This window comes from Ptychodera flava, chromosome 11 (assembly GCF_041260155.1).
Source record: "Ptychodera flava strain L36383 chromosome 11, AS_Pfla_20210202, whole genome shotgun sequence".
NCBI classification, from domain to species: Eukaryota; Metazoa; Hemichordata; class Enteropneusta; family Ptychoderidae; genus Ptychodera; species Ptychodera flava.
The window spans coordinates 4,566,601-4,594,324 of NC_091938.1; the positions used below are offsets into that span (position 1 = coordinate 4,566,601).

Consider the following 27,724-nt stretch of genomic DNA (forward strand, 5'->3'; position numbering starts at 1 on the left):
CATTTGTGCGAACATACATGTAGACTGGGGGTGTCTGTAAATGTGGTAACTAGCCATAACGATCAGTAACGAGCAATAACGACCTAGAACTAGACAGAACGAGCCAATAACGATCCGTAACGAGCCAAAAAAATTTGATCTGTCCCTAAGTTAAACTACAAGCGCAGTTCCCGCCAAGCTTAGAAATCACGCCCTCTATGACGTTTGGTATTGCCAAAAACTTCTTCAACAGTGCTCATAGAGTAAGCAATAACGAGCTAGAAATAGTAAGTACGAGCCAATAACGAGCAATAAAGAGCAAAATAAAAATGATCTGTCCATAAATTTAACTACAAACGCACTTGCCGCCTGTCCTTTGAAATCCCGCCCTCTACGACATGCTTTGTACAATCTTGAAACCTCTGCGGCAGTGCTCAGTACACACGTGGCGTACGACTGAAGCTAGCTGTGGGTCCATAGCTGTGGTGTTTTCGGACGGGATTCCTGCCTTTTATGGGCTGGTTTTGACTTTTTACGATTTTAACCCCGCCACCACAGCTATGGGAAAATGCGTAGAAAAGCGTCCATGTTACGCCCGACAGCACCCTTGTCGCAACTTTGTTCGGCGATATTTCGAAAAGTTTCCATCCAAATTACAAATTGCCAACACTCATCGACAACTTGGTTATTAGGGACTCACCACGACCAGAAATCCGCTTAAAATTCACGGAAATATCGCCGTTTTCTAGCTTCAACCGACATGACTACCCGGAGACCGCCATTTCGCTGGCGTAAAACTGTTGTTCGAGGCTCTCTGCAGAACGTCACTACAGTGACGTAGCGGTGACCTCTCAACTTACAGAAAACAAACTGAGAGATTACAGCCGGCATCCACGCCGCATAAACAATAACAGATCCCAGGACTGAACTATTTTTTCCAAGTTAAAGTTTGATTTCAGTTATGTGAGACTGGCAATGTCCATAGGACAAACGATGGTCATCGATATCACACGATGAAATACTCAGTTTGTTTTCTATAAGTTGAAAGGTCACCGCTACGTCACTGTAGTGACGTTCTGCAGAGAGCCTCGAACAACAGTTTTACGCCAGCGAAATGGCGGTCTCCGGGTAGTCATGTCGGTTGAAGCTAGAAAACGGCGATATTTCCGTGAATTTTAAGCGGATTTCTGGTCGTGGTGAGTCCCTAATAACCAAGTTGTCGATGAGTGTTGGCAATTTGTAATTTGGATGGAAACTTTTCGAAATATCGCCGAACAAAGTTGCGACAAGGGTGCTGTCGGGCGTAACATGGACGCTTTTCTACGCATTTTCCCATAGCTGTGGTGGCGGGGTTAAAATCATAAAAAGTCAAAACCAGCCCATAAAAGGCAGGAATCCCGTCCGAAAACACCACAGCTATGGACCCACAGCTAGACTGAAGCCTGAAAAACGTTTTTCGAATAAAAAGAAAAATTCACATTTATTTATGTATTGTTGATATAAAAAAGACAGAAGAGTCAATTCCCAGAGAGATTTGAGCGCGCGTAGTATCCGTTTTGCGTTCATGAAATCACACTTGCCTGAACTCTGACCCTTGTCGGCGATCATGGTAGGCCTAAGGGACTGGAGAAAAATTATGAGGGGAGGGCCCCATTTTAAAAATTAAATCCGGAGTCTGTTGGGCAAACCATTGATAAATTCCCCGACAAAACAAGCGATATCCCTACATTTATATATGTTTGATAACTGATATATGTACTTTATAGAAATTTGGAGGTAAGAAGTGCATGTGTGTGCATGAAATATGATTTTTCTCTAATTTTACTCAAGCTGTTGAGCTACTATATGGCAATCTATGAGAAAAGCATGGACTCTTTTTGCGATACAATACTGACTATGTCTTTGCATTTGTGAATGTTGGTCAATTTCAACGTGGTGTTTGGAAGTGAATATTTGAGATTTAAAATTGATATGTGAATTTCGGGCCAAAACTACAACCTCACTTTACATGGTAATCCAGGGATAAACTATAGACAATTTTTCCCTTACAAAACCACAGGGGAAAGAAATCAGTCCCCTTGGGTGGAGAGGAAGGGTTTTTTGTGAAACAGTTTACTTTATTTGATTTTATTTTGATTATTTTCAAGGGATAAAGCTATTCTTTAAAAGGTTCACGGTATGGGTTTTTTGAGCAAGTAAATTGATGTGCGTCACTATTTTTCATGGAAACACGTTTGAAGTTCACTATTTTTCCCCAGCATTATGTTGAAAAACATCGGCCCTCCCATCCTATAATTTCTTTTCTGTCCCTTAGCATGAGTAATCCATTGGGGAAAAGATCATATTTTTGGGCTCTTTATTGCCCCTTATTGGCTTGTTCTATCTTTTTCTGGCTCCTTATTGCTCGTTACTGCTTGTTTCTGGTCGTTATTGACCGTAATTGCTACGCTGCAGCTCGTTACTGGTAACGGGCCGCACCATGTCCAAACATGCCGTAGAGGGCGGGATTTCCAGGATTGGCGGGAACTGCGCTTGTAGATTAATGTACGGACAGATCATATTTTTGTGGCTCGTTATGGCTCGTTATTGGCTCGTTCTGTCTAGTTGTAGGTCGTTATTGCTCGTTACTGCTCGTTTCTGGTCGTTACAGGTCGTTATGGCTAGTTACAACATTTACAGACACCCTGTAGGCTGGTGGTAAGGCAATACATTCTGTTCATAGTACATGCTAGGTTGATAGTACGGCCGGGTCTGTTGTGAAACATTGCAAAGTTGCACGCTCTCTACTGAATGGAGTTGCGTCGTTCTGTACCAACCCTTGTTAACATTCGCTGCGGTAATGACATCTGTGCCAGCACATGTTGGTGTATCGGGTGATTTTGACGTCTGCTTGCTTAGAAAAGTAATTCCTTGCGATTCAAGTAATTTCTGTACACTGTTATTGTGCTTGGGTCGTTTTTTCTCCTGTCTGCTTGCGGCTGCCAAACGGTGGCCAAACTTCGCGTATAGTCTCGATGTTTTCTGGAATTTTACCATTGTAATACGCACGAAGAATGTATTTACAATCTCTTGTCCATGTTGTCTGATACGACCATTGAGGAGATATTTATCTGGATTGTTGTTGATAAGAAATGGCTGAACTTTACTTTCGAACGAGTTTCATATTGAGTTAGCTGTGGGTGTGGTGTTTTCAGACGGGATTCCTGCCTTTTACGGGCTGGTTTTGACTTTTACGATAACCCCGCCACCACAGCTATGGGAAACTGCATAGAATAGCGTCCACGTTACGCCCGACAGCACCCTTGTCGCAACTTTGTTTGGCGATATTTCGAAAAGTTTCCATCCAAATTACAAATTGCCAACACTCATCGACAACTTGGTTATTAGGGACTCACCACGACCAGAAATCCGTTTAAAATTCACTGAAATATCACCTTTTTCCTAGCTTTAACCGACATGACTACCCGAAGACCGCCATTTTGCTAGCGTAAAACTGTTGACCAACAGTTCGAAGTAGACGTAAGCTTATAGGTAAGTAAACAAACTTCGGGACCTGTCATATTTTCACAGTGAATGACGGGATAAAAGACGTACTACAGTGTGATGATATATGTCTATGAGCTGTCCAATCAGACGTATGGGAGGAATATACCAAATCCTTGTTGTGAATTGCATACGGCACGTCGACAAGTGCCTTGCTGCTGATTCGGCAACCATGATGAATGGTTAGCCAATAAAGTGAAGGAGATCCACATATTTTCCGCACTTAAAGCATATAATGTTTCCTCATTTTAATTTCCGCAAATAAGTTGCCCGATATTGTAAGACGTGTCTTCACAAGGTTTAACTGATCAAGAGCAAAATGAGACATGTAAACGCCTTCTCTGAAGTTCACGTCCTTGAAAAGAATAATGCTTGGTAGCGGTGTGATACGTCCCACAGACTCAAGTAACTCTTTTGGTATCTAACCAAAGGCTTGTTTATAAGTAATTGTAAGGGATAGATATGTCATTTGATCTATTAAAAAGTGTCATCAAGTTACAACGTAATCTTTGTGACATATTGCAGGTTTGTCACCGGTCTTTTCAGCGCACTCGTGTCGTTGTGTCTTATCAAGATACATGGAGTTCTAAGTAAGTCAAATGTTATTAATTTCAACATAAACTCATCACTTGTGTAAAACAAACAAAAATTTAACTCTGAATACATGTGCCTATAGAAGTATTTTTAAGAGGTCGCAGATTTTATCGATTAAATTGCCATGGATTACGATCGTCAATATTTCAGATTATTAACTGCAGTTTTCGAAACGGGAACGTAAATGTGTCCTTGTCAATATCGTTACTTCAGTCTGTTAATTTTCTTTTGCTCAAGGCCATGTTCTGAAACTAGTTCATCTTAAACATCAAACATTCGCTTTATGGACCATTTCAGGTGATTGTGCCTATCCTTCAATATCATCGCCTCTCATATACAAGGACTGCACTGGCCCGACATATCCTGTCGCCGATGGTTCTTGCCCATATTGAATCACAGGTCTACAAATACGGTAGTTCTGATTAACAACTAAGTCATTTGTCATAAACGAACATAAATCAATGTGAACCATTTCGTCGAAACATTGTTTCACTGATTTCATTTGCAATTTTGAGGTATCATGGTTCTAAAGGTCCGTTTTATGGAGCATTACACATGGTTCTTCTTCTTTATATATTGAACCAATGTTCAAAAAAGAGGGTTGTTCTGATTCCCAAGTAAGTCATTTGTCACAACCGAACATATATCAATATGAGCCGTTCGATTAAAACATTGTTTCACTCATTTCATTTGCAATTTTGAGGTATCGCGGTTCTAAAAGGTCCGTTTTATGGACCATTACATATGGTTTTTCTTCTTTATATTGAAGCAATGTTCAAACAGAGGGTTGTTCTGATTCACAACTAAGTGAACCGAACATAAATCAATATGAACCGTTCCATTAAAACATTGTTTCACACATTTCATTTGCAATTTTGAGGTATCATGATTCTAAAAGGTCCGTTTTATGGACCATTACACATGGTTCTTGTCCATATTGAACCCAAAGGTCTACAAATAGGGAAGTTCTGATTCACAACTAAGTCACATGTCACAAACGAACATAAATCAATGTGAACTATTTCATTGAATCATTTTTTCACTTATTTCATTTACAATTTTGAGGTACCATGGTTCTAAAAGGTCCGTTTTTTGGACTATTACACATGGTTCTTGTCGATATTGAAACAATGGTCAAAAAAGAGTGTAGTTCTGCATCACCACCAAGTCATTTGTCAGAACCGAACAAAAATCAATGTGAACCATTTCATTGAAACTTCGTTTAACTCATTTCACTTGCAATTTTGAGGTATCATGGTTCTAAAAGGTCCGTTTTATGGACCATTACACATGGTTCTTGTCCATATTGACCCAAAGGTCTAAAAATTGAGGGAGGTGACCATGGAACGTTGAAAGATTGTGCTCCTTACCCAAGTAGACTAAAGAAGCGCTCTACGGCTGTCGACGTCAAACAGCTGCCGGAGTGCAAGAGCAACCCTAAAAAAACGGGCGTTGAGTTTCTCTTTGTTCTCCAAGGAAATTCAAATAAATAGCTTACGAGAATTAGCCTACATACAACCATAGTATTGACTTTTTCCGAAGATACAGCTGCCTTACTGAAAAAGTGACCTCGCTACAAATTTGAAGAAACCTTTCGCGAGGTAACTATCGGGCATCAGCTCAATATTTTTCCGATCGGAAATTACTAGGGACCAAAACTAGCCATGAAATGTGTGAAACTGATATTATCAAACAAACTTTTAACGTTGGTGACACAGGCTGACAGCATGTAAAACCCAACATGGATGCATTTTTTTCACTGAGCCTTTCCGAACATTTTTCAATGCCGTTCGGCCTTACTTGAGATTTTTTCAGTACCATGCGGAGTGCCTTGATGACAACCCATGAAGAGAGTTTGATAAGGAAAGTACTACAGTTAAGTTCGAATCTGTAAGGAAAGCAAAAGTTGCGTTCGAGTTTTCTGACAACATTCCCAATATTTTTTAGCTTGAGCTTAAGATGTTATTAGTTACAGAGACCAGCTCTGGAACTGTTAGTTTTTGCTCACTTTCCTTCTTTCTTTCTTTCTTTCTTTCTTTCTCTATTTCCGGTTTACTACCATAGAACATGCTATACACAAATTTTACCTTAATTACCCAGAATGCATTGCGACACGCTTATGACGTCATCGCTCAGCTCGGGGGTTTTACGGGCATTTCTTGTTTGTTTATTTATTTATTTTTTATTTGGCATTGCTCAACTATCATATTGCGTTCAGTTATTATAATTCTAGCTTTATTTCGCTTTGTTTTTTGTTGCTTTTTGATTTTATTTTTCTCTAAATACTCGCCGTACGTGGCGCTATACTGTTTCGCCCGAATGCTCATGAAACAACATGGCCGCGTATCGATCGCCTCGCTCGCACAGAGACGGAAAAGAAGCCTTTCCATAAGTTTACAAGCGCGGCTGGGCACATCGTGTACCTAGGCGAGGTGGGTGTGCTCGAAAAACGATGATCAATGCAAAATTTGGACTCAAAATCGGCTGTTTTGGCGGAGAAGAACTGCCCGCCGTATTTCTGAGGAGCCACCAGCGGTTTTTCCTATATCAGTCTGCGGGGCTGTGGTGGGAGGCCGTTTAACGCCGGTAACACACAGCCCTGCCATGCAGAGCTAGGCATTCATAGTGAACGTACTGTCTGTCATGCACCGGCATGCGTTGGCTGCACGTAAAAGCAACTCAACTTTCCAAGATCAAATGGTCAGTATCTTGTGAAAACAGCGACATAGCAATGAAAATTGTTTTAGTCTGTGCTTTTAATCAAATGAAAATGCATGTGGCTCAATTTCAACGGCCTAGGTCCGATGTTTCCTCGTCTCTGATCATCGTCGTAAATGACACCCCTCTTTACGGCAACAACTCAGCGCTACCTGTCAAGCGATTGATTTTTGCGTAGGTCGGCGGAGCGAAAATTATTGCTCTGGCTCGCGAGAATGTCGTCTGATAAACATTTCCGTGCGTCGTCGCCCCCGTATGTATCTGTTGCGTTTTTTACCGTACATGTAGGCATTTGTAATCTGTGTACTGTAATTCCCCGGACTGCCTTGCTTTTAGTTGTATTATGCTGTTTACTGCTATCAGCCCTGAATATTAAAATCCAAAGCACTCTTTCATTCTGCACCTATCTTGTCACACATTCTCTTGTTTCTTCCGCTGCTCTGGTCTCTGGAACTTCGCTTTTGCTTGCAAATGCTTTCTAGTTAAGTAAAGATTTTTGAGAAAATCCTTTTGTGAGGGGATAAGAGTGTACAGCACGGTGACGAGCGAGCGTCGAAAGATTTTTGCCCCTTTCTTTATAGAAGGTTCATAGAAGCAGCCGTTTGCGGGCGCTCTTCGGCCGCCGACCTTAAATTGCGCGCCGCCGGAGCGCAAGAGCGACCCTAAAGGGGTTAAGTTTTATCCTCTTCTCCCGGGGAATTCAAATAAACAAACAATAAGCTTTCCAGGGACACCGCTCAGACAGTGGATTTATTAACACATTCCGAAGATAAAGTCGCCTAGCGAATCAACTTTTCGATACAAAATCAATAAACATAAGATTTATCCCTTAAAAGGTAACATGGCTACATTCTCTGAAGAAAACATTTCAAACAATCGAGCACAAGCACAATGCATCCTGAAATTAGTAGGGACCAAACACTGCAAGCCATGAAACTTGTGAAAGTGATCTTTTCCAATGAACTTGTTACGTCTGTGCCTCGGGTTAACTGCAGGTAAACACAACTTGGATGTAATTTTCTTTTTTTCGGTGAGCCGCTTTGTACTTTTGCAATCTTGGTGGAACCTATTCTCGAGATTTATTCAGAGTCATTTTGTTAGCAAAGAAGATAGTTTTGATATGGATAATTTGATACCTTGGATCCAATTGTTATTTTTTTTCAAAGAGCCTTTTTTACTTTTTACTACAGTCAGGAGAACCTGTCTGGAGGTTCGTTCAGTATCATATAGATTAGCTTGCCGATGAAGAGAGTTTGATAAGGAAAGCACTACTTGAGTTCCAGTCTCAAAAGACAGTATTAACGGAGTTCTGAGTTTTTTCCACATGCTGCTCCATAACTCTTTAACTTGAGCTTAAGATGTGAAAGATTCTTGAGAATAGAGTTATATGAGCAGACGGGAATGTAGAGAGAGGTGACCAATGGAACGTTGAAAGATTTTGCTCCTTGATTTTAATAGGCTTAAAAAGCAGTCGTTTGAGGGCGCTCTTCTAAATTCTGCCGAAGACCTCTAACTGCCGCTGGAGCGACCCTTAATAGGCCGTGTTTCTGCCTCTTCTCCTGAATAATAAACTAGCTTTTCAGATGTACCTTGAATACAATCATATTAATGACCTTTTTCGAAGATACAGCCACTTCGCGGGTCAACTTTTTGATGAAAAACCTCTGTATATCAGTAGTTATTTAACCCCTGAAAAAAGTAACAGGGCTAGATTCTTTGAAGAAAGTTTTTAGCCACGAAACTATTAGGCATTAGCTCAATATTTTCCTGTAATTAGTCAGGACCAAAAACTGCCAACCACGAAATGTGAAAGTGTTCTTATGCTACTGAACTTGATACTCTTGTGACCCAGGTTGACAGCATGAAAAAACCTAACTTGGATGGAATCGTTTTCTTTTGTCAGTGAGCTGTTTTATATTTTTTGCAATTTCGGTGGAACCTAATTATCTCGAGATTTGACCTGAGTCATATTCAATGCTTTGGTTAGCAATGAAGAGAGTTTGATAAGGATAGAAGTACTCAGGTTCGGGTCTGTAAGGAAAGTAGTATTTGAGTTCAAGTTTTCCAACATCATCCATAGGTTGATTAGCTTGAGCTGAAGACCTCAAAGACTTGAGGAAACAGTTTGCGCCGATAGGGATGTACACAGCGATAGCGAACATTAAAAGATTTTAATCCTCTACGGAGGGGGTATACTCGAAATTAGTTTTATTGTAATTTTTCTGACTTTTACATATGTTTTGCTCTGATTAATTATATCAACAAAGATAAAAAAAAAACCGGGGGTCCCGCCCTACCTTTTGAGCTACTGGGTTCCAAAGTATCCCTACCCCATCCTTTTTAACTACAAACAGACACTATTTTATATTTTGGATTATGTCAGTAAAGAGCATGCCCAAAACTTGACAAGAAATATTGTCATTTTTTCTGATTTCTGCACATTTTGTGCTCTGATCAATGTTGTATTTTGTAAACAAAAATAAACAGAAAAACGTGTTTCCCGTCCTGCTTTTTGAGTTACGGCGTTCCAAAGTATCCCTAACTCTAAGCTTTTTTCAACCAACACCATTGGAAGTAATTTGGGAGAATGTTGGTTTAATCAGCAAATTTAAGTTTATCCACTTTTTCATTTGGTGCAATTGATTTTTTTTATGGGTAATTTTAATTTTGCAAGTTTCAGCTATAGGGCACCTAACACTTTTGATAAATTTCTGTTCTCCCAAATTTGTTCCAATCGTGTTAACTACACACAGGTCTCTGTCTATCATTCTTTGATGTTTTCAGTGAAGTACTAGTTCAAGATCTGTCAGTGAATATTGGAATTTTTTTCTAATACTTGCATATGTTGTGCTCTAATCAATTACATCAACAAGCATAAACAGAAATGGTAGGATTCCCGTCGTACTTTTTGAGCTCGAAGGATTACAAAGTAGCAAATACCCCATGCTTTTTTCCAACTCCAAACGGGCATTCTTTTTCATTGTCCATGATTCCAAGCATAAGGGCATGTCTAAAATTTGTCAGGCTATGTCATCATTTTTTCTGCTTTTTGCATATGTTGTGCTGTGGTTTGATTTAAAAACAAATGTCAACAGAAAAAGGGGGGTCACCACCCTACTTTTTGAGTTAGGGGGTCCCGAAGTACTCTCACCCCGTACTTCTGCAACTGCACACAAATTTACTTTTTAATCATTTTCCAAAATTTCAGCAAAATAAAGGGCTAAAAATTATTACCGAGCATTGTCATTTTGTCACTGTCATAGAAGGTACACTGCATACAAATGAGGCCATGCCTTATGGTGTATTTTAACATAATATTGAACATTTGAAGGCTGTTGAAAGCATAAATACAGTAAAATTGATTTTTTTTGGACTAAAGATGCTATAACAGACCAAGCCAAGTGGGTGACAATATGTCATGTTTTGGCTCAATACCGCTTTTTACTGACTTGGCTGATGGGGAAGTGATACTGTCTGGCAGGAAAAGGGTTAAACCCCGTTCGGAATTAATCCAAAAATATAGCAACACATTTATATAACAATTGCAATTTCAAAGGAAAACAAAAGACAGCAACACTCTTCATATCACCTTAGTTAACCCCGACACCTGGCTTATTTTTAGCCATGCTTTAAGTACATTTGACCGTTGGGTCAAATAGTATAAAAAAAAAAAAAAACAAAACAAAAAAAACAGTCTGTGACTGGTTTACAAGAGCTGATCTTGTCCTCTCTTTCTCTCTGACTGTGTCTATCCTATTTCCTCTTAGTCAATCCCATTCATACACAAATAAATAAATTAGCAAAGTGCTTTATTTATACTATTTTTTTTATTCTACTATTAACTAGAAATACTAACATGACTAAATTTACCACTAACAACTACCAATAGGACAGCAATATCATGGTACAGAATCAGAGCTGAGGCGGCCATTTCAGCTCAGAGCCATTGTGCTATGATAGTCCTGTCCACATGGTTTAAGAGTAATCTACTGATCTCACATCTACATTACAGAAAAAAATATTGTGACAAACTGTGAACTGTACAGGTGGGGGTTCAAGTGCATGAATATTTGACGTGTTCAGGCCACTAAAATGTAAATTTTCTTTCATTATTAGTATTAAATAGATTTTAAATGCTAATTTGTTCTTCTTAACCGATGTTCCGTGTTGTAAATTCACAAATAAAATGGTGGAAATACTACGACAAAGGAAAACAGGTCAAAATTTCAAAATTTGTCAAATTTTGTGTCCTTGCTGCGATCTTGGAAATAACCTGCAATATTTTGATCGTAATAGTCAAAACCAGAGAATTACAAATTAAAAGTGAATTTAAAATAATCAGTTGGAGACCAGATGAAGTTTTTCTAATAATTGCGAATTAAACTGTTATCATTGTCCACATAAAGGTGAATTGGAAATCATTTGTCATCTGGAGTGTCTTTGCAGATATAATAAGAAGTCAATCAGATTTGAGATATATTTCACATATACATCTCCATATATACATCATAATGTTCGCAGAGTTCTGTGATTGCTGCTTGGTGGCGCTGTCCATGGCACCTTACACAATTGGTTCGGGTTTTATCTCACTCTTCTCTGATACGTCATCATCCGTTGTAAAGGAGAAGGACTGCTGAACCAAGCAATACCGTCTGATTGTCATGGTTTCTGTGGTTGCCAGGAGACGACACTGGTGTCTGTAATCATCCATGTAGTCTCTCAGTCGCCTGCTGTCCAGTACGATGTCTTGGCGCCTAGTTTTGGCATCGTCCATATTACTGAGCCACGGATGATGGAGACATTCCAGGACAGTGGGTCTATCTCTGTGACAATGATAAGAAAAGGAATCAGAGATATTAATTAGAAATGAATGTGCAAAGACAGTATTTACAGGTATTGATGTTGAGTTCTTAGCATGAAATACAGTGACTGCCACCTCAAGAATGACAGTTCATAAATTTTGTTCAAACTTTCCTTACAGAAATTCAAACTATTCTCTTTTATTATCAAGAATAAACACCAGTGGTCAATAGGAGAAACAAATCACCCATAGAGTTTATTGATATTTGAAAATAAAAAAACCACTGTTCCCTTTACAATTTCACGAAAGCAAACTGTGAAAACTACATACCATTAACATGGTTCAAAATTAGTCTAAATATTAACGGAAGACTGACAAGTACAGAAAAAATAGCGTCAATGACACTGTAGCTCCCATCCTGGACTATTTAGTGTTTGTTCTCTGGTCAGATATTTGAACATGTGTGAAAGGGATAAAGTGCATGAAGTGAAAATACTTAAATGAAATGTACTGGAGACAGTGAAATATGTTTAATGTAATTATTCAGAATATAAAATGGAAAAAATACAGAATTAGATATATCGAATACTGTGATACAACCATTAACTCAACAAGTCATTTACAATGACATAGTCCCCACTTGTAATAGGAGTATTAGTCTTGATGGGGCACGAAAATGTGGTCATTAAGAAGTATCACTGGAGTGTATATGTTGAGATCTATGGGCACATAGGTCTATGTCGTTGTTCCCAATTTGAAACACATGAGGCTTGTCTAAGTTATGGTTCTAAATCGGGAAAAAAGATCAGACCTCTAGCAGTATTGGCCAGCCAAGAAATACATATGGGCATTATAAATGAGGTACAAGATGTGACATCTTAAGGTCTAATATCCTATCAAAATTGGAGGGTATAGAACTTGTGTTTACTGAAATATGCATATATATGTATAATCAAGGTCAAAGGTCATCGAGGTCACATGACATTTGGAAAAAAAAAATTATATTGCTAATTAATCCCTATATGCCAAAAAATCAGATCTCTAGCTCTATTCGCTTGCCCAGAATTAGATGTGTACATAATTAATGAGGTAAAGCGTGTGTTGTCATAAGGTCTCCCATCCTACTAAATACAAAGGACATAGCACTTGTGGTTACTTATTTATTGACATAAACATATATTTTAGGTAAAAGGTCATCGAGGTCACATGACATTTGGTCAAAAAATTTCTCTCCTATAGTTATCCCTATATACCAAAAATCAGACATCCAGCTCTATTGGCTCGCTCAGAATGAGATATGCGCATAATTATTGAGGTACAGTATGTGGTGTCATAAGGTGTCCCATCATACCATACATGAAGGGTGTAGCACTTGTGGTTACTGAGTTACTGACCCAATCTATAAGCTCACTGGACTTCATCCGTGGGGACTAAAAATTGTGTCACTGCATCCTTTTTGCAATATGAATACGATGAGAAACTAAATTTTTATTTTTCGTGGCCTTATACATGGGAGTCTATGGAGATCTGCCTTATACATGGGAGTCTATGGACTTGTAAACTAAAAATATGCAAATTTCACCACGATTTGCCCAAATTTGGGAAAGGTCACTCCTATGCACTTCCATAGCAAGTTTCAAATCAATCGGACTTGTGGTTTCAGAGCAGGAGATTTTTTGACCAAAAATGGGAGAAAATTACAAAAAAATTCATGAAAAATAGCAAGTCCAAGATACTGACCCAAGATGTGCACAATCATTTCATGTCAGCCCCAAGTACTTACATGATAATTTTTCATGTAATCTGCTCAGTGGTTATTGAGTTTTTTTCAATTTTGACTGTTTTTACATTTTTTCACTTAATTTTCATTTTTTGGCAATGACAACTTCATTTGAAGAAAATCTCATCTACAGCCCATCATCCATGTACACACCAAATATCAAGATGAAATGTACAGTGGTTGTGGAGTTTTTGATGTTGACGGACAGACATACAGACATACAGACATACATACATACAAACATTTCCCTAGCCTATAAGAATAGCTTCCATTGCCATATATACATATGGCTATGGGAGCTAAAAATTAACTGTCTGAAAAACTGTCCTATAGGCGCAGTCTACCTTAATTAGACAAAACATGGCTATCAGTGTGCTCATAATGTAAGGAGTTTATTTTATTCTCTTGAAAGGCACCTAAAGGCTGCTACGTACAGACATGTTGATTAATATCGTTAGATACTTGATAAAAACAAGAGAAAAACTGAAAGAAGAGAATGCACATCACACAACGAAGACAGAACACTAAAATCACAGTGACAAGGACAACAGAAACATCGTTTTAAAATGTTGAGTAGATTCATGAAACATGTTTAACTTGGTATTATTACCATTCAAATTAAAAAGATAGGAAATGTGTCCTTTTAAGTCAATCACTGATGTGGAAGTTCTGAAAATATCTCAAGTCATCTGTTCATACCAGTACATGTACACATATTTACAATTATGTAACTCTTGTAATGGGTCAATGGAAACGCTACCTCTCTTGAGTAAATGGAGCATCAAAGTGTCCTGGAAGGTACACAAGTGGACCATCCAAATATTGATTCAGACAGTCATGAAATTTCATGCCTGTCTTGCAGAACTAGCATGACAGTTGTTGATCATCATAAATTGTAAAATTATGCAGCATAAAAACTGAGTGTCTGGTAAAACTTACTTGGCATGTCTTTGAAGAGCTTGCTTCAAGAAGTCCCTGGCTTGATCACTGACTTGGTGATAAAGTTTAGACAGATCACCGGTTGATGTTAGAATGTTTGCCATAGTTTCTGATTTGTCCTTACAGAGGAATGGAGATATACCACTTAACCTAAAAAGTACCAACATAAAGACAATGAAATGAAGGTTATTTGTTTTCCTTCATCCTTTCCTTGGGTGATTGATGATGATGATGTTGGTTGACAAAAACTTAGACAAATTCAAAAGACTTAAGACTTGTCAAAGTACAATGGTTGCTGCACAAATGTCAACTTTGTTCACCATATTAACCCTTTGAGCGCCAAAGTTTATTTTTGACCCCTTCATAAAATAAACCCTAGTCAATTTTTCTCAGATTTTTACTGAAATTTTGAGAAAACACTGTAGCCAATGAAATGTCATGTCCATTTGGTCCAATATTATCAAAAAATTACAGAAAAAAATCATAAAAATTGGTAAAATTTTGCACTAAAATTTTGGCGGGCAAATATTACAGCACTCAAGGGGTTAAGAATAATCAATGTTGTCTGGCCCTCATTCACTGCAATTGGAAATACAAATTTCACAACAATTAAATGAGGTTAGGTTCCTGCAAGGGATATTTTATCACCTACATCATACTTGCACAAGGTTTTTATTATTTTTTGCATCAAGATTACAGTAAAACGTTGCACATACTGTATTTAACCTTCATGTGATTACATTACAATGCGATCACACATATATGAAGTTCAGATGAAAATCATTACAAATCCAGTAAGCTAAGATTAAAATTTAAAGGGGAAATTTACCTTGAAAATTAATTTGGAATATTAAAATAATATGATCATCAAAAGGCTTTCGAGTCGATTTTATTCACTTTCACTCGCTGACTAATGAACAGTGGTGTACTAAAATACCGGAAGTGACGTAGCAAACTTGATCATTTGAGCGGTCGACACCATGTTCACCATTTGATTTTCAGTCGAGCGCTAAGGTTTGCGTGCGGTGTCCTTGACGTAGCACTAGCAGAGCTTGGCTGTAAGTAACATGAGTAACCTTGCTTTGAACTTGCCATGTACATGACGATGAACAAGTTTGATATGTCACTTCCAGTTCCCATGCGTTTTACTCATGGCCACTGGGCAAACACATGCTAGTGAAAGTGATTGAAACCAACGCTATTTTGTTTATTTTTCACTAAATAACACCTGATTACCTCAGAAAGGCTGGGTAACTTTCCCATTTAAGGAATACAACTTACTTGACAGACACATTACTTACATTATGAAAGTGAGGATACCAATAGACCAGATATCAGTAGCACAGTTTACTAACTGGCCTTCCACTGCCTCAGGGGCTGTAAGTGGATGATGGACAAAGAGGATTGAACATTATGTTCTCTTTTGTAAATCAACTGAGGGGTAAAATATGCATTCACAGAAATAAAATATCTGCAAACATTCTTTTGGCAACAATCATGTTGTCATCTTTAACAGTTCTTAAAAAATATCTTCTATCACACAGAGTGAGGACTCGAACGATAAATGTAAAATGATGTTACAGGCTGAAATTAAACTCTAACCACAGACATTTTTATATATAGAATTCATTCGTATTGTACAAATTCCATGAATGTTCATGTGTGTTTAATCTATGTCATAGTGTAGCAATGTCCAATCTGTAATTTTACAACTTCAAAAGCCCTTACCCATGAACTCTGCCATGAGTTCAACATCAAGTTTAATTCCATTAGGGTCAGTCAGTTTCCTGGCTGAGCCAAAGTCAATCAGCCTAACATCGTTCCTACGTCTGCTTTCCAACAACACATTGTCTGGCCTGATATCCAAATGCACTATATTCTGAGAGTGCACATAATCAACAGCGTCCAGTAGTTGCTGCATAAACTCCACCACTTCGTCTTCTGAGTAGGAACCTTTACTGGCTAGATACCTCATGACTGGTCCTCCATAGTAACGCTCCATGATCAAGATGAGATATCTGGGCGTCAGGAAGGCATCGTGAAGCATGCTGATTCTCGGATGGCGTAAATCCTTCAAGAGTTCAAATTCCTTGAGAACATGGCTCTCGGTGTCTAGTTTGATGCGCAGCATCTTGGCAGCGTACTCAATGTTGGTGCTGTGTTCCACACACTTTTTGATCACTGCAAATCGACCCCTTTGAAGAAAAATAGCAATTATTTTAATACAGATTTACCACTGAGAATTCTGTATAGGTTTATTCCTAAACTTTCACAAAACTCAGATGGGCTGTTCTGCTTATCAGAGAAAATGTCAAACCAAGAATGTTCAATGCGTACAAATATTAGGGCATCAACTATTATCAAAAAATGAAAACTGTCTCTTTTTATTCTAGTCAGGTAATAATTTCGTTCATCTTAACAGAATTGTATATCCCTATATTAACACAAATTTCACTTTTGAGTTGGATAATGGCTTTTACAGTAGTAATGAAAAACTGTGTGGAAGGTTTCATCTCTGTAGTAAGAATGTAAACTTTATAGAAATATTTATTTCAAGTACCTTCCAATTTCATCTTCAAAGTTATAATTCTTCTGAGGTATGGATGTTTTCAATGTAACAACCACTTCTTCATCAGCTTCCACGGATTCAAATGACCTTTCCGTTGAGGACTGACGTTTCATTCCAGCAAAACTGACTGATCTCAGAACCTGTAATCTGTCTGATCTCTCGATTTGCAGTTGAGGAGATCCTAAGAAAACATGACATGCAATTCAACGGTTGAAATGTATGAACTGTTACTAAATGGCATGGTTATTGGACAGTGTGGCAGGATGGCATGGTTATTGGACAGTGTGGGCGGGATTACAATTATTTTTTAATAATGAGCAAGGAAATATTGACAACTTTTTAAATGTTTGGGCATACTCGTTTTTGAAGGTCATGACTGTAAAGTCTTATTCAAATGTACTTTTGAAATGTTAAGTCCATAAAATGAAACACAACTGACCTCATTCGCTTTGCTTATAATAAATAATTAATATAATGTTTTATGTTTATATAATTAGACATTCAGTAAAGAAAGTGACACACAAATTTTCCATTTACTCTTTGACTCATAGAAGCACCTTCCATAACCCTATAACTCACCGGCTGGCATAGTCTTCACCTGTGCAGATGATCTACTGTATGGACTAGAACCTATCTTGTTGCGGCAAGCGATACGGAATCTGTATGGAGTGTCAGGTTCCAGGTTTTTCACATGCAGGCATGCTTCCTGGATTTCATCCGATACCAGTACCCAGTGTTTTTCACCTGGAATCAGGTAAGGATAAAGTTGTGAAAAGAAAGAATTATTTAGCATTTGTGTTATTTCTGAGACCCTAAATACATCACAGAAAACATTGAAAATGGATCTGCAATTATTCTAACCACATGGTTTTGATGTCTCTTTAAGGATTTTTGTAAAATAATAAAATTTTCCAGGATTTCTGTTCCAGATATTTTGCCTATTTTTTTTTCGTAAATCAAACCAATGAAATGAGGGAATGTTAAAAATTTTCATTACACTATCACAAAATCATGTAATTGAAGTCTTATACATACAAAACCACTGAAACAGGATGAACATGCTGAACTAAATTCATCATTAAAATCTGATACGAAACAATACGGAAATGCAGTACCGATTAACTAGGGTCACTGATATACATCTGTAAACCAATTTAGAAACTTACCTGCTTTTCTGTATTGTAGCTTATATGCCTTCAAAGGACAATTTCCTACATAGTGTGGTGCTTTCCACGTCACAAAGGCTTCTGTAGCTGATATCAATGGTACTCTGGGTCTTGAAGGCTTATCAGGCAAATCTTTGAATAATAGATTCATAGGTAAACCAAGTGTGCTTGATTTTGAGATTTGCAATCATATGCTATTTGCTTACTGTATTGGCATGAAATACTTTACTTTCAGATGATTTATACCAGTACATATATTCGGATCACAACAGCTGGTAATGAACAGGTGACAGTTCAGACATTAGAAATGAAATTGCAAAGGAAATATCAGGAAGACGTTTTTTAACCAAATAGCATGCTCCTGCATAGACCCTTCAAACAACGTTTTTAGGGGTCTATGGCTCCTGTAAGGAGTAAGACTATGATCCAAGTATTAATACCCCGAAATGCATGCAGACTTGTACACACACAAACCAAATAAATACCTATTGTCAGTTAATATGCTGAACCATGCACATGGTAAAGCAATATTCAGGAAGATGCAATGTGTTCCAAGAAGACGGTATTTTTAGAAATTCAGTCATGTAGCATTTGCTATCAAACATACCAACAATGGTACATAAACAACACATCCTGCTTATAATCCTCCTGGGCGAACAGTGTATAGTTGGTCATGGATTAAAAAGAAGTGCTCTGGTGTGGATTGTTGGTGTCCAAGGGATAGAAATCAATGGGGTAAAACCTGTCAATCAACTGTATTCCCGGAATATTGCAGAACTTTGTCCGACACATAAGTATTTCATGTTCCTATTCCTCACCTGCAATGGCTACCTTGGCTGTCGAATGCACATTACCAAGCCTATTGGCTGCCATGCACCTGTAAACACCAACATCATCCTCATCTGATTTTTCAATGCGCAGAAAACTCTTTCCTTGTTCATCCGTCCACATCTTCACCTGTTCACTGTGGAAGAGTTGATGGTCATCTTTGAACCATGAAATAGTTGGTGTTGGTTTACCAATGACCCAACATGACATTTCAACAGGCTGCCCTTCAACCATTGGGGTGTCTTTCAGCAGAACACGGAACACAGGTGCAAATTCTACAAAAAAAGATAGATTTTCAGTACAATAAATTATAAGGAGAAAGTAGTCCATCAAGTGTTTTCGTTGCAGACTAGTAACATCGGTTAGTGTTTAAGAACCTGGGACAACGTGCTGTTCCTAGTAACTGTTTTGATATATATGGGAAACACCATTGAAGTGACACTATACGGCCTGAAGTAGACCATCGAACAAAAAGACACCGATACATGTAGATATTGCTTTAGGGAATCTATGAATTTAAACCAGCCTTGCATCTGGATTTATACTGACCTAGTATTTACTTTAGTAACAGCAACATATTTCTAATTTAGTAGACTACTGGTGGGAATTGGAGAACTGATAAAGGTAAAGAACTTACCAGGTGAGATCCTTCATGCAACATTGTCAGTGTTATTGGTCAAGGCATTGGTCACATGTTAGTACATGCTTGTCCTCCATGCTAACAACACCACATGTAAATGTTATGAGGTGCACAGCAGACCATCTCAGTAACTTATTGTACACCAATTATTATGGAAGCAGTAGTACCCTCCTCCTCAAGCTTTGGAAATGTAATGTGACTTTAACAAAGTCAAGAACTTGCTTTGGAAACTTGTGATGCAACTTAACCGAGTCAAGATTGCATTCCATAACAATGGATCTACGAACTATTCCTTGAAAACACATTAAGAATCTTGTCAACTTATATTGCTTTTCTGGTACTTGCATTATGGAAAATAATCCTCCCATTTATTCCACAAATTTGAAATACTGTTGGTGAGAAATGTCACAAATTATGTTGAAGTATCCCGCGTGACGAAGACTTTGACATCTGTTCAAGCAGAGGGGACAGAAAATAGTATTGTCAGATATCAGTTAACAAAATTAGCCAGAGTCAATAAAAGCTTTCAGGAAAAACTTTACAGCACATACTTTTCTTCCCTGATGAAATGGGAGTAGGGTGTGGGTAGATTTATTCATTTTCTTGCAGTCTGAATTGGATTTCCTTATAATAGCTGTCACTAGTGTTATACAAGTGACAAGTATCCATTGTAGGTGAGAACTTTCTATTTGAAAAACTCTGCTTCAGTGTAATAGTCATGATCCTGTCTATCCTGGGATACAAGACTGACAGTTGTAAACTCGGAAGCCAATGAAATCATAAAGTGGTTATTATTGGAATTCGAAGGCATAGTCATGTAACAGCAATAACTTAAAGAAGCTGCCATTTTGCTAGTTTAAATTTACCTGTTGAAATTTTATTCTCTGACTGTCAAGCTTACAATAGAAAGAGATTATTGACAAAACAAAGCGGAAACATTCAATTTTACTGTAACATTCAGGATTAAGATTCAGGTAGAATGTGCCTCTGGGACAGATATGCAGACTCTAAAATTTGTACAATACTTTTCAGGTATACTGTTTGTGCAGACTCATTTTGAAACTCTTGCAAGAAATAAAGCCATAAATGTCTCATTTGTTTGAAAATCACACATTTTAATTTTTCCTCTTACGAATGAATGAAAGGTTGGCGCCAGTTTGAATTTTGAGTGTTGGTAAATATAAACCAGTTTGTACCAAGATTTGAAAAGTGATCTCTATTATTGTTCCTGATTTTGAAAGAGAATGTTAACAGTTTCCTTTGGGAAAGTTTGAGGTGTGTACTACCCTACTGTTAATATTTTGGGGCAAACCAGGTCAAAGTGAGAAAAAACTGTGAAATTGAACAGGAATCTCACAAGTGCTGTACAACACTTCGACACATAACAGCTGAAATTACAGTCAGTTTCAAAGTAGCATGGCTGTTGATTTTGTACCTCTGACTGAGAAAAGAGTGACATACCACAAATCAAAACAGGTAAGAGTCTTTCTTCTGCAGAAAGAGATTAATTTTCTTTGAATCTGCTGGGAGAGACTATATGTATATAGCGATGCTATTTTGACATTGACTTTGACAAACACAAGTTAGGCAGACCATACATGCAGGGCTATTAGTGTACAATCTGTTGGTATTTTATTAAGGTAAAAAAGATGATACAGTTCAGGTTCAAGAGCATTTTGATACAAAATACATATGAAGTTGCATAGTCAGAAATTCTAGTTGCATCCACAAGATCAAGGTGTTACATTGTACATGATCCTTACCCACCCCTATCGTAGAATTGTACACACCAAGAAAGTTTACATCATGTATTCAGAAGTACCAACTATTTACATCCCACAGGGGTGGTATGAAGGTGCAGCAGCAATAAACCTGCTGCAACTGCTCCACACATTGTGCATATAAAGATATTTTTTTAAATAAAAACATTGCAAATGATTTGATAGTACTGAAGATATATAATACTTTAATATTTCTATTGTAAAATCAGAAAGATGATTGAATGAAGGTCAAGGGGGATCAGGTAATGGAGGTTGTTCACTGGGAAATGTAATCCCGTCACCTCAGAAGCTTATCAAGTTTTAACACTGAGGGCGCTGTCACCAGGATGACAGTTCATCAAGAGGGTTGGTTTTTTTCTCGGCCTCTAAAGAGTCCATAAAGACAGTAAATTTCCAATTTGGCATTTTAATTTCAATTAATACTTAATTTATGTTTACTGGCCTGCTCTAAATTAAATTTAGGCTAAAAATTATTCATTTTAATAAGTAAACACAAACTGTTGTGCTGTTTCATAGATTTACAAAAATGTCTAAAATTATAGCAATAAAAATTCCAAATAATGCCCCTACAATGATTCTAAATGTTGAATTGAATCGAAGCCTTACTGAGACCGGAATTCTAAGTTCTTCATAGTTCACAGTCTGACTGAGCATAATTTCCAAATCTCTCTCCATCTCTTCAATAGAACGTTTATCGTTCACACTGCCTACAGACGACGAACGTTTCAAGCCACCAAAAAATCCAAAATCAGAATTTCTCTTTTGTGGCTGAGATATGAGTTGTTGTAAATCCTTTTTCATGTGGAGTTTCATCATGGTTTCTGCTAGTGATAACATTTTTGGTCTTGAATTTGTGTCACTTTCTGTACCCTCCGCATTTTCATTTTCAAGATTGAAAGAAACCCCAACGCGTCTCTGCTTTGGCACATTTAGCTTCAAAATGGCTGGTTGACCACCTAAGTTTACTGTTTTTGTCTGTTCCCCTGAGTTTGCAGTTTTTGCTTCACTTTCTTCTAAATGTATGTCCTCCGTCACAGTTTCCAAGTCACTAAGACTTCGCCGTAGACCAATACTACTGCCTTTCCCAGCCTTGGGTGGTACGGATTTCTTATCAGGTATATTATTGTTGCTGAGTGAGATACTATCACCCATACTGTCCAACCGTTTCATACAGTTTACAGACTTAGAATGGTCAACTTCTGATGCCTCTTTCGCATCTCCACCATGCCTAACCCTAAGCTCCTTTTGTTCGGCTGGTTCAGCCAAATAAACTTTCTGTCGAATTTTTTTGAAAGCCTGCCTAAGAACACTCTCCTCTGCGGGAGAAAAATCCATAGCTTTACTACATTCTTGTTCTGCAACAGTTGGAGGAACTGCCTCATTCTCAATCTCTGAGGTGATTTCAGAGTAACATCCTATAAAGGTCATGACCTCTTCAGTGTCCTCACCATTGACAGCCCTCGTCTGTGACGGTACTGAGGTTTCATAAGTCACTGAGTTCACTGTACTTGTGGAGGTGACAGTAACCACACCTGAGTGTCCACTATCTGACATGGTTGTCAGTGTTGCCACTTTCCTGTCATTATCAATGGTTTCCATGCCAACATCACAATCACTTTCACTAGCATCATATTCAGCCTCTCTATCTAATTCTATATGGTTCCTGGAAGCAGTACCTCTTTTAACTGACCTCCTAGCACAAGTTGGTATTTTACGCTTTGCAGGATAACTAACTCTCTCAGATTTCTCAACAGTCATATCTGAATCTGATTCCACTTCAGCTAATGCAAGCCCTTTATCTATGGGACTACAACTACACCATGCATGTCTGTCCGTAGCATGCCCTATATTCTTGTACATATCCTCTCTGAGTAATTCCTTCATGATACCTGGTGGTGCAATCATAGGCATGTTAAGTCTCTGTATACCTTCTATGTCCTTTTGCGTCTTCTCCTCCTCCGACGATTTCTTTCTGCTCAGGGGAAGTTGTGGAATCTTAATGGAGATCTCTCCTTCCTCTGCCTGGATATCCTCTGAACTCTCAGATTTAGTAGCCCGGCTTTTCTCTGTGTCTGAAGCGGCTGAGGTACTGCCTGGTGACACTCGACCCAAATCTGAAAGAGAGTCTGAGCTGATGGTGGAAAGACGACGTATCCTCATGGCTGATTTGACAGCAGTTAGTGCTTTCTGTGAAAGATACAAAACATTTTGTAGTCAGTAAACTTGATCATACAATGGTATCTCTTTACAGTACACAAATCAACAAGTATATTTCACGGTGCAGTCATTTCACTTTGTATTATTGATAACACTGACATTTATATGGTATTTCTCTGGCCTTTTATCAAAACTCAAGATTTTCGTCCTTGTTGTGACATTGCAAACACATTCGTATCAGTAACACTGAGCCTAAGCAGAGAAAGTTAAAAGCTTTTGGTTAAACTATTTTTCATAATAAGAGCAAAAAACAGGGGTCACTTTGTAAATTTTTCAATTAAAGAAATTACAAATACCTACAATGACTGATGTTGAAATTGAGAATAGCCTGCCTACCCTGTATTAACTCAGCTGGAAAATACTAAAGTTTCAACTTTAACAAAACAATACTGTGAAAACTTATTAAAACTCTATCAGTTCTAAAGTGAGTCCATACATGTGACAGCTATGAAAGCGTCATAAAAATTCGAGTTTCCAAAATCTGTCCCTGAAGAGAATTCTACTTGAGTAGACTGAGTGCTTTTGACTACAGGATCAAGCCTTCCAACTTTCTCTGATTGGTGTAATCAGATCTTATCCATAAGTTGTAAGTTGGTGCACCTGAGATGAATTGATTCACTGAAAGGAAGTTTGCATCAGCAGACCACAGTTTTCAGAAGTACATCCACTCACCTGCCACTTTCGTCTCGCGTTGAATGACTTGAGTTTTTCCGTGCTCAGCTTGGCTCCCTCACCACGATTATCTGCAAGCTGAATTTGAAAGAACAAAAACACAGTCAGGTAAATCTGTCTCATTCTCATGCTCTAGCATTTGCCTAACTTTGCAATATCAGGTAGAGTCCATTCTCAAACTCTAGCATTTGCCTAACTTTGCAATATCAGGTAGAGTCCGTGCTCTAGCAATTGCCTAACTGTGCAATATAAGATAGAGTCCACAATTTAAGTTTCCATCAATGTAAAGTACAATGTAGAGTAATGCCAGGCACAACTTGTCAATAGAGTTTAATTCTTACGTTCTCAACCTCACAACAGGAACCACATCCATGTAAATACATGCCAGGGTTAATACGGCATTGGCTGATATTATTCCATACATTCCGCACTTCTTCAGAGGAAGATAAACAAATTTTCTGACTGTACCATAATCAGCTTGACGATAAATGAGTTTCTCAAGCTACATGTAATTTAATATCTCTGGTACAATGTTTGAATTGTGTTTGCGGAAGTTGCAATGAAGGAAATTATGGTTATGTTATAGAAACCTTGGTGTCAATAACTACCATTCATATATTTCAACACTTCCCCTTTACCTCTATAGTGCCATTTATCAACAGTTGATAGGAAAGGGGAAGTCAAAATATAACTAATTTAATTTAGCTTTTAAATCATTATAAAAACTGCTGTATAATCCTTTTCGATCCTAGAATTTTTTACACAGCTGTTTTCTACGCTATCACTAAAGGGATGAGTTTCAAAGTACGTCTGAAAACCATTCAGAATTCCAGGTGCATCATTTTCTGCGGTAATGTGGGTCTTTGTAGATGCCCATCGGATGTATGGCCTATATCACTTAATAACCTCAAGTCAAACACATCACATGAAGCAAAGCTTGGCTTTGTTTCCACATGTTTGACTTTTGAAATCTTCCTGAAAAGAAGGCTTTCCAATGAAGAAGATTGCATTAAGTTAAGGTAACTTTATTATTTCTTTCAGGTGTAAAGCATATCTTGCTTTCTGACCTAAAACTTTGATTTACGGCTTAACTGATGTCAAGTAAAAGCAATTGAAAGAAGATAAGTTGTTTTATTTTCACAACAGGGTTGCCATTGATGACATAGTCCCTGCAAACAATCACTCATATAGAAAACAGTTGGTAGGAAATTGTGAATGTGTATAAAAGCATACTGTATGCGTGGATACTGAATTCACAGACTTTGAAAATGGTATGTGACTGACTAGTTTCATGAGATAATGACTATTAAGAGATGAACTGAATACAGGATATACAACTACTGTGCTGCTTCATCAATTACTCAACAAGTTTCTCGCTGCCATATTGGATCATTTCATGAAACATGAATGAACCACACACACACACTTTACAAAACCTGAATTGTGTTTGCAGGGACTAATGAGCAATAAATGAAGATTATGGTAAATTGATGCTGTAGCCAGTCACATCAAAGAGATTAGCACGATTGAGCATCACAGATACTGCAATGGTCGAGAAAAATTACACACATACCAATGATTTCTTCCTCTAACTCAGAAGTATGAAGGAATGGAAAGAAACAGAGAAATAGAAGACACTGCAGAACATGACATCATGAAATGTCTAGCAAACAAAGATATTACATGTCATACTGATTTCTGATTTAGTATTTCCCATTTGCTTTCAGGAAATAAATGTAGAGGATATATTCCCATACAACTATCCTGTTACTTCTACTGCCCCCTCAGCCCAATTTTCCTGTACACTTGTCAATCATACCACAAGTAACCATGGATACCAACCACTGCATGGTTGCCATGAAAGGTTAAAAAAAAAGAACAAGTAAGTCGTCCGATGTAAAAAATCTTATCTTTTGATCGGCAGATAAGTTGTAAACACTCACCTCTAACCAGGGGTGATCCAGGCATTCCTGTGTCGTCATACGATTACTGTACAAAGCAATGCAAATAAATCACATTTTACTGTTCACAGAGGTATACTAAGATTGAGTACTGATACAATTGCAAGTCCACCATGCATATATAAATTGTTACTTTGTAGCTAACTTTGTTAATTTAATTCAGCACTGTAAAAGTGTCCACAGAACAATCATTTTTATCAGACATTGACATTTTAATATCCGTTCTGGTTTCATTGATTTTGGTTGACTTTCAAGAGGAAACAATGTACCAAGAAATGGAGGAGAAATTAAAAAACTTTGTGACATCAATCAATGAGTCATTGGCACTTCTAAATGACACAATATTAAGATAGTTGACCTTTTCAGTGCCACGTTTCACTCAATGTGGCAGGCAATATGTGGCAGCAGCTACAAACTCTGATGTCTGATTGAATTTACGTCCATTTGCATTGATCATTTTCATTTAAAAAAGACATTTTTGCTTTGTTTTATATGTACATATGTATATATATATATATATATATATATATATATATCACACACACACACACACACACACACACACATACAGAATCATTTATTTTGTAAGGAGTACCTCACAATAGAAAAACATGAAAATGGCTGAAGTAAGATTACTACAGCTTTCAAAGGACTAAAATTGAATATTGTACACTCACTTTGGATTCAGAATCAGCAGTTTTGAAATGAAATCTTTGGCTTCTTCAGTGACAGTATTGAAGACAACATCGTTGAAGTTCCACTGTCCGTTCTTGACATGCACCAGGGTTTGCTTGTCATCGTCACCCATGAATGGAGATATACCACTCAACCTGTGGTGATGTCACATGCAATGATGAAATTAGACTGACACAGTGTAACCATCGTGAAAACAAATCAGAAATATCAATATTTACTGAATGAGGTGTTACTGGGCAGACTAATGGTGTGGCTGGCAGATGTGAGAGAAAAACAATGATAAATGATCTTGCTAAAAGGAATGAATGTGCTCAAGGGATGACGAAATATGTAATATGAAAATTAATATGGAACAGACTTAGAACACTTGCATAATATATACTTCTGAAATTTTTTTCAAACACTGAGTATATTGGTCTATAAAATGATGAGAAACGAACACGGTTGATATGGGGGGGGGGGGTAACATTTGATAATGCTGTCAAGAGTGTTACAAATAGTACTGATGTTTTTTCATAGGAATTACTACTTTTTGATGGAATTTTTCATGATTTGACATAACAGATTAAGCAATACAAACATTGACATATTAATATAACAGCTGATCAAAATGAACTTCTGCAGAATGTATATATGTATGTATATGTGTATATACCCACCAGTAAATATCACAGTAAATATATACAGATCTCTCTCTCTCTCTCTCTCTCTCTCTCTCTCTCTATATATATATATATATATATATATATATAATCAAGATATCAAATCGGAGCTAACAAAGAGTGCCAATCCAGTAGATTTATCAGATTGAAATTCATTTACTGATCAGTTGAATAAATC

General features: G+C 37.6%; 1 protein-coding gene and 1 long non-coding RNA gene across 7 annotated transcripts in view; one reads left to right on the top strand and one right to left on the bottom strand.

Annotated features, from left to right (window-relative positions):
• The first annotated feature begins 2,511 nt into the window (after nt 1–2,511).
• Nucleotides 2,512–17,650, top strand: LOC139143348 (uncharacterized). 2 transcript variants are annotated; one of them, XR_011554581.1, is made up of 5 exons: nt 2,512–2,676; nt 3,425–3,510; nt 4,048–4,112; nt 4,414–4,528; nt 17,475–17,650. It is a non-coding gene; the product is annotated as an uncharacterized lncRNA (long non-coding RNA). The 2 variants fall into 2 exon arrangements; XR_011554580.1 differs by lacking the exon at nt 4,414–4,528 and having other exon boundaries at nt 17,475–17,620.
• LOC139143344 (obscurin-like) overlaps nt 10,643–27,724 on the bottom strand; it is an 83,715-nt gene continuing 66,633 nt past the window's right edge. For 4 of the 5 annotated variants that reach the window (XM_070713584.1, XM_070713583.1, XM_070713582.1 and 1 more), the window contains 13 exons: nt 26,866–27,018; nt 26,171–26,216; nt 25,801–25,815; nt 24,228–24,305; nt 23,267–23,525; nt 18,908–19,192; nt 18,090–18,221; nt 17,503–17,667; nt 16,915–17,104; nt 16,083–16,549; nt 15,656–15,731; nt 14,355–14,504; nt 10,643–11,657 (listed from right to left, as the gene is read on the bottom strand). In XM_070713584.1, coding sequence (XP_070569685.1) covers nt 11,396–11,657; nt 14,355–14,504; nt 15,656–15,731; nt 16,083–16,549; nt 16,915–17,104; nt 17,503–17,667; nt 18,090–18,221; nt 18,908–19,192; nt 23,267–23,525; nt 24,228–24,305; nt 25,801–25,815; nt 26,171–26,216; nt 26,866–27,018 — 2,278 coding nt within the window. In that variant the 3' untranslated portion in view covers nt 10,643–11,395. The remainder of the gene's footprint in view (nt 11,658–14,354; nt 14,505–15,655; nt 15,732–16,082; nt 16,550–16,914; nt 17,105–17,502; nt 17,668–18,089; nt 18,222–18,907; nt 19,193–23,266; nt 23,526–24,227; nt 24,306–25,800; nt 25,816–26,170; nt 26,217–26,865; nt 27,019–27,724) is intronic. The other variant, XM_070713585.1, reaches the window with a different exon arrangement.